We start from the raw sequence: 12,075 nt of genomic DNA on the forward strand, positions 1-12,075 counted from the left end.
CTGGTAGCCAGCGGCCACGCGCAGGCCCGGTGACCACGCACAGGCGCAGGCCTGGAGGCCACACACCAGCCCCAGAGAGACAGCAGAACGCGGAGCAGAGCCCTGGCTGCGCCGGCCTGGCTGGTCGCCTGCGCAGACAGTATTTGAGAAGTCTTTTGTCCCATAGGACAGCTTTTAGTCCTCCCAAGGGACTAAACTTCCACCCATTCTCTTGGGGGAAAAGCTCCACCCTCCAAGTGTTGGTCCAGCTTTCTCTGGTTGTTCTCTGAAAGTTTTCCCCTTGTTCCTGAAACTCCGTTTCATTGACTTACACAGCCAGCCCCTCCACATCATTTCAGTTCTCACCTCCGTCCCCCATACCTGTGTCCAGCTTGGTGTTTATAACTTTGTGAAGATGATAGCTATTAGTATGTTCCTACTTAGTCATTGCTGGGCCACGCTTTGTGGACTGACTTGCTTTAATCTTTCCTAGTTAAGTCAGTTATACTAGCCCTCTAATTGTTGTTTTTCTGTAGGATATTTGAGCTCCATAAACACAAGTGTCATTTCTGTCCTGTGGTGCACTGTCTTCTCCCACACTCCCTCCAGTTCACTTGTAGTTGAGTCAGTATTTGGTTGTCAAATTAGATAATAACCATTACATGTTGTTATTACTTTTCTCTTATTTTAAGCTGTTACCTTACACATATTTCATGTTCTTTTTCTCTAATAAGTATTTTTCTAAACAGAATCCTATTTTTTCCTTTTTCCTCCAAATTCTACCTCTTTTAATCTAATTAAAGGATAGATAGCCACTAAATCTTTGTAAACTTCCATCCTTACATTTTAATCTTTTTGCCATGTGAGCTGAGAAGAACCCCTATTGGGTGAGGTTTGGCTGACACTGAGCCCGCTAGGGCAACAGTAGCAGTGCTGAGGCAGTGTGATTCATGGCACAGGCCTCCTCGGCCATGGATTCATACTGAGCCATTACTCAGGCTTGGACAGCTCAAGGGCTGTCGTTTGAATGTGTCATCGGCCAATTCCCACACGTGTCGTCAGTTCAGGTATGTTGGACAGCTATAATTACAACTTGGGTTATAAATCCTTATTAAATAAAACATATTTGGATTATCTAGCAAAAAAAGTATGTGCGCGCGCGCACACACACACACACACACACAGGCCAGTAGGTGATGTGGTGGGTAAGGTGCTGAACTCCCAAATGACTGACTGTGGTTCGAGTCTTGGACCCTGAGGCTTGAAAATCATACCCAGCATTTGTGCCTGTGCCCAAAATCCCCAAAGGAGGATGGAAGAGAAGGGACTGTAGTGTGGCCATCCCTCTGGGGATGATTTCTCACATTCTTTTTGTCTGTCTCTCTGGCGAGTTTACCTTATGGCAAAAACTTAAAAACAAAGCACACATTAAATAATTGGATGCCCATAGAAGATAGTCAGTGATTAAGTAGAGAGTTGCACCAATGTAGGGAGGCAGGGTAAAGTGTTATTGCTAGTGTAGACTGTGGAGGGAAGACCACTATTTCAAACCCCAGCCCATCCATTCAACTGCGATCATATGCCAGTCTCTCTTATCTGTAAAATGGCGGATATAGGGGGCCAATAAGTGGCATAGTGGTTAGGACACAGGACTCCCACATGTCCAAACACAGTCTGAGTGCCAGACCCAGTGGCTTGAAACTCAGGCTAAGTGTGTGTGTTTGTGTGCCCAAAATCCAGAGAGCAGAATGGAGGAGAAAGGATTGTGGTGTGTCCATCCCCTGGGGAGGGGGGCATGATTTCTCACTTTCTGTCTCTCTCTCTCTGGCGAGCACACATGCCCTACAGCAAAAATCTCTCTCAAAAAAAAAAAATGGTGGATATATGTAAAGTTTTATGGGGTTTTTGCTTTTTTTTTTTTTTTTCTCCATAGAGTATTTGTGCTTGCTGGAGGGAGACAGAGAAAGACAGAAGGAAAGTAAGAAATTGTCCTCCTGGGGAGAGTGGCCACACTGCCATCCCTTCTCCTCTATCCTCCTCCTAGAATTTTGGACATACATACACACAAGCCCAATGTGATTTTCAAGTCACCAGGTCTGGAACTTAAACTACAGCCAGCCATGTGGGAGTCTAGCAACCTTAACTACCACACCACCTGCCAGCCCCTCACACATAGGGTTTTGAGAGTTCACTCAGATGTATATGCACACTAGTGCCGGACTCACAGTAAGTACTCGATAAATTTGGCCACTTTATTTATTGATACATACACACACACACACACATATATATATATATATATGTATATGTGTATGTGTGTATATATAGATGTGTGTGTGTGTGAATAATTGGGTGGGTTCGTTTTTTGGTTTGGAGGGTTTTTTTAGAGAGATATTTTTGCTATAGGGCACATTTGCTTGCCAGAGAGACAGAAAGCGAGAAATCACCCCTCCCAGGGGGGATGGTCATGGCATAGTCGCTTCTCCTTCATTATCTTCTTGGGATTAGGGGCATGCATGCAAATATGCCCAGCATGAGGTTTAAGCCGCCAGGTCTGGAATTGAAACCGTGGTTGACTACATGGGAGTCCAGTGATGTAACCATTATGCACTTGTTGGACCCTCTTTTTTTTTTTTTTTGAGAGAGAGAGAGAGAGAGAGAGAGTTTTGCCATTGGGCATGTGTGAGGCAGAGAGAGACAGTGAGAAATCACCCCACAAGAAGGATGGCCATGCAGCAATCTCTTCTTCTCCATTCTCCTTGGGATTTGGGGCACGCATGTGCATGTACCCACACACACCTGGCCAGATTCAAGGGGCCAGGTCTAGGACTCGAACCATGTTTGGCCAATATATGGCAAGTCCAGCACCTTAACCACTACACCACCTGCTGGCCCTTGCTTGTTTTTTAAGGTTTTTGCCACAAGGGGTGTGCACTCACTGGAAAGACAGAGATACAGTGAGAGGGAAAGTGAGAAATCACCCCCCACCAGAGGGGATGGTCTTGCCACAATCCTTCTGTTTCATTAGCCCCTCTTCAGGATTTTGGGCACACACACACATGCTCCCGGTGTGATTTCTTTTTTTTAAGAAAAAGTTTTTTGCCTTGTATGCATGTTCTCACTGGAGACAGAGAGAAAAGGAGAAATCACCTCCCAGGGTCATTGGCCACACCACAGATTCTTCTCCTCCCAGGATTTTGACATGCAGTCACACGTGCCCGGGTCCAGTGTGATTTTCAAGCTAACAGGTCCAAGACTCAATCTGTGGTTGGCCATGTGGGAGTCCAGTGACTTAACCTCCATCCCATCTGCCGGCTCCTAAATACATAACTTTTTTTTGGAGAGGTGTTTGCTATAGGCCGCATGTGCTCACCAGAAAGACCGAGCCAGAAAGCGAGAAATCACCCCCGAGGGGGGATGGTCATGCCACAATCCATTCTCCTCTCAGGATCTTGGGAGCCCATGCACATGCACCCAGTGTGAGTTTAAGCCACCAGTCCAGGACTCAAACCATGGTTGACTGACTACATGTGAGTGCAGCAATGTAGCCATTACGCCATCTGTTGATCCCGTAAATATATAATTTTTAAAGCTTATTTTTATTTTGCTCATGATAGAGAGAGTGTATGGGAGAAAGAGGGAAGGAGGGAAGAAGGGGAAAGAGCTAAAAAGAGAGGGCCAGCACAGCTGTGTGGTGGTTAAGGCCATTGGATCCCACATGAGCAACTGCATGGTTCATGTCCCAGATCCTGCAGCCTTAAAAACATGCCAAGGATATGTACACTCATGTCCCCAAACCCTAGAGAACAGTGGAGAAAGGATTGCAGCATGGGCCCTGGAGGGTGATTGCTCTCTTTCTCTCTCTCTGGTGAGCACCTGCACTCTAGAACAAAAAACTAAAAAAAATTACAAAGAAGCAGAGAGGGAGATAAACACCCTTGACAGCATCTCTTCATTCTGCACCCTCCTAGCCCCAGCCCTCCAGCTTGTCAGGGTCTTGGGCACAGGTGACTTGGGGATTCAAACTCATGTAGTTTCTAACACTGCAGTTCAGTTTGCTACCTCTTGTGCCATCATTGGGCTACCATTATTATTTCTAATAGGAATTGAGAATGAGTAGAAAATAGGGATAGGAGGGCTAGCTGGTGATGTGGTGGTTATGGTGGCTGGATCCCATGTGTCCGACAATGTGGTTTGAGTCCCAGACCAGAGGCTTGAAAAAACTCATGGGTGCATGCGTATGGGGCCCAAATTCTCAAAAGGAGAAATGGAGAAGGAATTGCAATGTGACCATCCCCCCAAGGGATGCTTTTTTTTTTTTTTTTTTTTTTTTTGCGATAGGGCACGTATGCACATGCCAGAGAGAGGAAAAGTGAAGAATTATCTCGGGGCCAGCAGGTGGCATGGTGGTTAAGGGCGCTGGACTGCCACATGGCTTACAAGTCCTGAACCTGGCAGCTTGCCTTCTCACTTTCTCACTTTCTCTCTCATTCTGTCCCTCTCTGATCAAATTAAAAATACATGATAGATAGGTAGATAAATAGATAGATAGATCTGTGTATATATATGTATATGTATTTGGGCCATTGCCCCCTGGGAGGTGATTTCTCCTTTTTTCTGTCTCTCCAGTGAGAACATGCACCCAAGGCAAAAAACCTCTTATTTAAAAAAAGCAGTCACTGGAACCAGCAGTTAGCGTAATGGCTATGTTGCTGGACTCCCATGTAGTCGACCGCGGTTTGCGTCCTGGACCCAGTGGCTTAAAACTCACACTGGGCGCATGTGTGTGCATGCCCAAGATCCCGAGAGGAGAACAGAGGAGAAGGGATTGCGGCGTGGCCATCCCCCCTGGGGGGTGATTTCTCGCTTTCTGTCTCTCTGTCTCTCTGTCTTTCTGGTGATCACACGCACCCTATAGCAAAAAGCCTATGGCTTGGTCTTTATATAAATAGATGTACCTTCTCATTTAGTATCAGAAAAAACTCTGAGCCTGCTGACATCAAACTGTTACAAACAGATGAATTGCTGGTGACTCAGAATCTCTGGTCCTTCCCAGAGTGTCTCAGTCTTTGCTGTGTTTTCGTCCTGCCTATGTAGGTGATTTTCTATGATAGCGATTGGAACCCCACTGTGGACCAGCAGGCCATGGACAGGGCCCACCGGTTGGGGCAGACAAAGCAGGTTACTGTATACCGGCTCATCTGCAAAGGAACCATCGAAGAGCGCATCCTGCAGAGAGCCAAGGAGAAGAGTGAGGTGAGCCTGAGGGGAACGGTTACTCCCCTGGTGGGGGAATGCAGCATCCAGCTGCATTGGCTGGACCGTGACCATTTAAGATACTCTTGCCTTTCATTGGTCCTAAAGAAAGTATATTGTCAAAATAAAATCAAGTCCTATGCAATAGCACTGTCAGCTGCCCTGGCCATGCCTCCCTCCCTTCCTTCCAGAACAGTGTCCATACCCTCGGTTCTCCTGTTCGTGTAGACACTGTTACCAGTAATGTCTCGCGGGTTTGACACACTCACGTTCAAAGAAAGAGGAAATGACACGTCTAGCTCTTGCCCTAGTGCTCTGTTTATTAGCCTCTGAGTTGTACACCAAATTTCCTAGTTTCCAAAGAAGTGATTTGTTTTTGTTTTTATCCTGGTGGTTTTTTTCATCCTGTGTATTGGATTTTTTTAGCTATCAGTTAGCAGTCCCAAACTAAGAAGTTCTCACTGTCCTTTCTGTTGGGTGAATCTGGATGAGCCAGTCAGATGGATAAGAAACAGGGAAAATAGAGACCTCACCTGAGGAGTGGGTAGAAAAGGATCTTCATTTTTATTAGTTTGGTTTTTTGTTTTGTTTTGTTTTGTATATTTGCTCTAAGGGAATGGATGCCTGGAGGTAACGTTTTCATGTGTTTTGGTGTAGATTCAACGGATGGTGATTTCAGGTGGAAACTTCAAACCAGATACCTTGAAACCCAAAGAAGTGGTTAGTCTTCTTCTAGATGATGAAGAGTTGGAGAAGAAATGTACGTACTCCAAACACCGTCACGCTCTCCCCTCTCTAGCCCGCATACCTGAGAAGAACAGGTGTTCATTTGGCTGTGTGCCAAGAGCTAGGCAAAGTCCAAGGCTGAACTGGGGAGAAATATTTTTATATTAAGATCCAAACAAGAATATGTTGTATAGTGGGAAGAAAGTTTGCGTGTGACTTCAGGGAACTTTTAGCCTGTATAAGGAAGACTGTTGCTGACTCCTTAACTCATGTATTTAACATCTGCCTAGAGAGGCTTCGTTCTGGAGACGCAGGCCATGGTACAGCAGGTCTGCACTATGCAGAGGCAGCCGGTTCTCGCATGGTCGACTGCTTGCTGAACCCCAGTTCTGGCAACCTGACAGACATGCTGGACATGTGTTTGTGTGCCCAGGACCCTGACAGGATGAGAGGTGGAGGTGTGAGCAGGCCTAGCTGATGAGTGCTTTTCTCTCTCGCAAGCACTGTGCGTGTGTATCCTCTGACTATAGCAGTGTCTTTATGGAGAGGCATGCTAGTGTGACCTTATAAACCCTTTGCCCATGTGTTTCTGGCTTTTGAGAATGCTGGATTTTAAATTTATCCTGAGTTGATTAGCCTGTGAGGATTCATGGCATTACATCAGAAAAGGAGCTCGGGGGAACCAGCAGTTAGCGTAATGACTATGTCGCTGGACTCGCATGTAGTCGACCGCAGTTCGTGTCTCAGACCCGGTGGCTTAAAACTCACGCCGGACGCGTGTGCATGCGTGCCCAAGATCCCGAGAGGAGAATGGAGGAGAAGGGATTGCGGCGTGACCATCCCCCCTGGGGGGTGATTTCTCTCTTTCTGTCTCTATGTCTCTCTCTGTCTGTCTGGCGAGCGCACACGCCCTACAGTGAAAATCTCTCCCAAACAAAAAAAAAGATTCGATTAGAAAAGGAGCTCGGGCCAGTCCCGTAGCCCAGTGGTTTAGTGTGGTGCATAGAAAACTAGATTCTACATAGCCAACCATAGTTCAAATCCTGGCCCCATCGGTTTTAAAAACCTACTGGGTATGTGAATACGTGTACCCCAAATCCTGAAAAGGAGAAGTGTAGGAAAAAGGATTGTAGTGTGACCACATTCTGTTGGAGGGTTTTTTTCTCCTTTCTCCCCTTTACAACCCCTCCCCCAACCCCAGCAAGTACATGTTCCCTCTAGCAAAAGTTAAAATATAAAAAATAAAAGAAAATAAGCTCGCATTTGCCAGTACCTTCTAAAAGCCCTTCAGAACTGGTCAGCCACACTTGATCTGTGCCATGCAGAGAGATGAAAAAGCTGAAAGAAGGAACCAGCAGATAGTGTAATGGCTATGTCGCTGGACTCCCATGTAGTCAACCATGGTTCGAGTCCTGGACCCGGTGGCTTAAACTCACGCCGGGCGCTTGTGTGTGCGTGCCCAAGATCCCAAGAGAATGGAGGAGAAGGGATTGCGGCGTGGCCATCCCCCCTGGGGGGTGATTTCTCGCTTTCTGTCTCTCTGTCTTTCTGGCAAGCACACGTGCCCTATAGCAAAAACTTTTTCAAGAAAGAAAGCTGAAAGAAAAGGGGTGACAAAAAAGACACGGCAAAGAAAGACCCTCAATAATTAAATGGAATAATAGTTTGAATCAAAAAGGTATTGAGAATCCAAGAGTTGAGTCCTTTCCCCCAGTGAGAAAACCACCGGTGAGCTGCCTAAAACAAGTAGAGGTGTACCCTGGAACATAAACATCAGACAGCATGGTCACTTCGATTTCAGAGAATGAGGATTGAGATTTCCACAGGAATTTCATGGAATCTTTTTATTTTCATGCTAGTGAGACTGCGGCAGGAAGAGAAACGACAGCAGGAGGAAAGCAACCGGGTGAAGGAGCGCAAACGCAAGCGGGAAAAGTATGCAGAGAAGGTATCTCCAGGCTGGCGTGGCGGATAGGGGCTGGTGGGGCACAGGTGCCTGCAGAAAAGGCTTTGGGGCACACTGCTTGTCGCCTTGGCTACTGGTTGGTGTCCAGCTCCAGCCGTGTGTGCCCAGTAAAGCTTTGAGCTGACTCGTGTTTGGTCAGAAGACCTGTATTCCCCACACAGACCTACTCCGTGGGTGATCACATTTTAATTATGGAAACCATTACTCAGGCCTGTCTCAAAGCATGAGGCTGAATGTGGACGAGGTGGGTTCTGCATACACGGAGGAAGCGCACATACTTGGCGAGATTCTGTAGCTGCTGAGACAGGGCCTCAGAGGCCCTGCTATCCAGATCCAGGCTTTCGACCGCTATTCTGCTAGGACCCCTTTCAGTGTCCTCTACCATTGGGAAAGTAAGTCCCTGCCAGTTTATTCATCTGTTTCCAGTTCATGCCAAGAATTGTAAGCTGATTTTTTTCCCTTCTGACTTTTCCTGCTTGAGTCTACCAGACTGACTGCAAAGCAGGATGTTCCTTCCCTCCATTTCTCCCAGTCTTTCTGTTTCTACTAAAGTATTAGGTCATTAATTCTTAGCCCCTGGTTTTATTGACATGTCAATGTAAGGGCATAAGGACTTAATAAATTTCAGCAGAAAGCCAGTTCGTTCTGACTAGGTTCCAGACTTCTGTCTAATGGCTGTGACAGAAGAATGGCTTGGAACCATTTCAGTACTTTCCAGAAAGTGCTTCCTGATTTTTTTCTTTTGGATCTACTTAGTGTTCATCTGTACTACCTTCCCCATCTTCCCCAGCCCTGGCTGGGCCTCGATCTTGAACGGGAGCCACTTGAGATTCTGCCGCTCTGCAGCTCTGGCACCTTAGCTCCTCCTCATGTCCGTGCCCCATTTCCCTAGCCTAGTTGGTTTGCCTGATGCATAACATCTGCCACATATTCAGACTGGTTCTGCTTGGTTCTGTCCAAGCTTATACTGGGCTCCTGTCCCTTTGGCCATCTGATCTTAATGGTCAGCAGCCAAGGAGCCTGTCTGTATTAGGTCATCATCTTCCAATAGATGTACTAGCTCTTCCTGTTGCAAAATCCTTATCCTCCAGTAGACCTGTTCTTAGCAAAACTATTTTTAGCGTGAAGAATATTCCTTGTACTCACTCCATTTGCAAAGCTGGAAAATTCTAGGAATGAAATACCAGATTCCTCTAGCCAGGGCTTTCACCTCTACCCATTCCTCTAGCTTGCTTGCTACCTTCCTTCTTTCTCTCTCTTTCTTTCTTTCCTTCCTTCCTGCCTCCCTCCCTTTCTTCCTTCCTTTCTTCTTTCTTTTCTTTTCTTTTTACCTACACTTGTCAGAGAGAGAAAGGAAGAGTGAGAAAATACCCCCCTAGTAGACTCCCTGGTCATGCTGCAATCCCTTCTCCATTTCTTAATCCCATTAAAGTTTTGGGTGTTCAAACAAACATGTTTGTCAAGCTGTTGGGTCCTAGATTCTAACTGCAATCGGCCATGTGGGAGCCAGCTCATTTAACCACTAGGCCATAGGACTGACCCTCCCAGGCTTTCTTTTATGATTCTACTCTTAAATTTCAAACCTATTACTACTAATATTTAAAATAAAAATACCTTTAACATTCAAGAGCAATGTCAAAGAAGAGGTGGTTTTCTCACATAGAACGTGATAGGGTTTAACAGTTTGCATCATACATTGTCCATGCTGTAAGCGAAGAACTTTCAGTCACATGCCCGGTGATAATGGAAACCACACAAAGACAGTCCATGCTAACCCTGCTATCGGTGTCGCTATGGATGCAGCAGCGGTGCAGTGAGTAGATGAGATTCCCAGGTAGACCCCAGCACATTGTCTGCGTCTGGGACAGTCCTACAGAACTCAGCTGTAGCACTGACTGGTTTAAGTCAGTCATTCAACCCTTGAGAGTTTACATGTAAATTGAGGAAAACATTGACCAAAACAACCCATTATATGGGAGGTCTTAAAAATTTCATAGAACATAGGTTTTATGAAAAAAATTATGCATGGATTTTGAGATATCTTATGTATTCATACTTTAATTCCATTTTCCATAAGCTTTTTGAAGTCATTTTATGTTTTTTGGGAATGAGGCCTGCATTCTTATTATGCATATTTAAAACATGAAGAGTAAAAACAGATGTCCATCCTCTCTATTTTCCTGTGATCCTCAAACTTCTCTAAAAAATTAAAGCCTTTGAGAAAAACTAGCAAATGTGCAGCAAATATATTAAGAAAACTGGGCCTCTGTTTGTGGGACTATGTTAATTCAGCTCCAGTAAATGCCGCTGCTCCGATGTGCCAGAGATAGTCAACCCCTTGCCCTCCCCACTCTCCTCATGAGGATAAAGCTTAGCGGGTCTGCAGTTTAGTGTATTGGCCTACCTTTTTCCCTTTTTTAACATGAGAGTGAGAGAGATGAACACTGTCCCCAGGGCCTGGCCATGTGGCATCATGATCCCCTTCCTTGGTTCCTCAGCCTATCGGATCTGGATGCTAGTCATGTTCCTGACATGCTTCAAGCTCACCAGGCTGGGGATTCGAACCGGAATTGCCATGTGGGATCCAGCTTTCTTGGCACAGCTCTTAAGCACTGTGCTGTAGTGCTTGCCTTGTCCCTCCTTTAAACTCTGTTATTGTGGTAACAAACATTGTATTAAGCATCTTTTCCTCCTCCTTCATGAGTTTTCTTCCCTGGTACCACATTTTTCTTGGAGTGTATCCTCATGCTTTTTTTCTTTTCTGGTCTGTGTTCTCAGAAGAAAAAGGAAGATGAGTTGGATGGGAAGAGGAGAAAAGAGGGTGTGAACCTGGTGATCCCATTTGTTCCCTCTGCTGATAACTCCAACCTCTCTGCTGACGGGGACGACTCCTTCATTAGCGTGGACTCAGCCATGCCCAGTCCTTTCAGTGAGGTGAAGCTCCTTTTAAGTTGTGTGTGCCAGCAGTCGGGATGGTGTCCTGACCTCATAGTAGGGACACACCCCTGGGCAGCCTTGGCATCTTCTGGAGTTCTTCTGCCTTGTAGAAGTGGGTGCAGGCAGGCCCTGGAAGGAGAAAAGCAAATGAGGACAGGCTGGCTTCTCTGAAGAGGCCACAGCAAGGGAATGTGAGCCTCCCGAGTGAGGCGGGGCAGGAGGAGAAAGTGTGAGGGCGTGGGCTCTGGGGTTCTGAGAGAAGTAGTGATCCCCACCCATCTTCTTCCCAGATCTCCATCAGCAGTGAGCTGCACACTGGCTCCATTCCCCCTGACGAGAGCAGCAGCGACATGTTGGTCATTGTGGACGACCCAGCCTCCTCAGCCCCTCAGTCTCGAGCCACCAACTCCCCTGCTTCCATTACAGGCTCTGTCTCAGACACCGTGAATGGTAAGTGGTGTCCCTGTCTCAGACAGCTTGGTGAGGTCCTGATTCCTTCCAGGGTATGACATTTGTATCTTTCTTTAAAGGAGAATGGATTGAAGCAAAAAGATTTTATAGGCTTTTTTTTTTTAGTATCCCTGACAAGTGAAATGAAAAGGAGAAGCCTTAAGGAAAGCAAACTAAGAACTTCGTGGGACCAGCAGGTGGCAAAATGATTAGATCACTGCCCTCCCACGTAGTTGGCCACTGTTTGAGTCCCAGACCTGGTGGCTTAAAGCTCACATCGACCAAAATCCTGAGAGGAAAGTGGAGGAGTTAGGGATTGCAGCCCCGGCTATCACACACCCCCCATGGAGGGGCTGGGGGGGTGGGGGGGCTGATTTCTTGCTTTATAATGAAAAGCAGTTTAAGGAATCAAGTTGTTGTAGGTTTTTAAAATTCATTGTGACTCAGTGGCCCAGCCATTAGAGACATGGACCTCCCTAGTTGTTCTAAAACACCCAGAGAGCCAACTTTCTCTGTCAGGGGATGATTTTATTAACATTTTGAAGAGATTCATTTTTTTTTCCCCTTTTGGCCCATTTGTTCCCACAGGAATTTCCATCCAGGAAATGCCAGCTGCAGGACGTGGTCACTCAGCCCGAAGTCGAGGCCGCCCAAAAGGTTCAGGAAGCACAGCCAAAGGAGCAGGGAAAGGCCGGAGCCGGAAGTCCACGGCGGGCAGTGCCGCCGCAATGGCAGGGGGCCAAGCCGGGGGGTGCGCAGCG

At 46.5% G+C, this 12,075-nt stretch overlaps 1 protein-coding gene across 1 annotated transcript in view; it reads left to right on the forward strand.

Annotated features, from left to right (window-relative positions):
- The window catches only part of INO80 (INO80 complex ATPase subunit), a gene marked incomplete in the record, with an annotated part of 129,629 nt that overhangs the window by 110,404 nt on the left and 7,150 nt on the right, over nucleotides 1–12,075 (forward strand). The window contains 6 exon segments of the mRNA XM_027775821.1: nucleotides 5,077–5,235; nucleotides 5,893–5,995; nucleotides 7,821–7,909; nucleotides 10,706–10,861; nucleotides 11,155–11,314; nucleotides 11,903–12,050. Of these exon segments, the coding sequence (XP_027631622.1) occupies nucleotides 5,077–5,235; nucleotides 5,893–5,995; nucleotides 7,821–7,909; nucleotides 10,706–10,861; nucleotides 11,155–11,314; nucleotides 11,903–12,050 (815 nt within the window).

This window comes from Tupaia chinensis, unplaced genomic scaffold, assembly GCF_000334495.1.
Source record: "Tupaia chinensis unplaced genomic scaffold, TupChi_1.0 Scaffold000605_1, whole genome shotgun sequence".
NCBI lineage: Eukaryota > Metazoa > Chordata > Mammalia > Scandentia > Tupaiidae > Tupaia > Tupaia belangeri.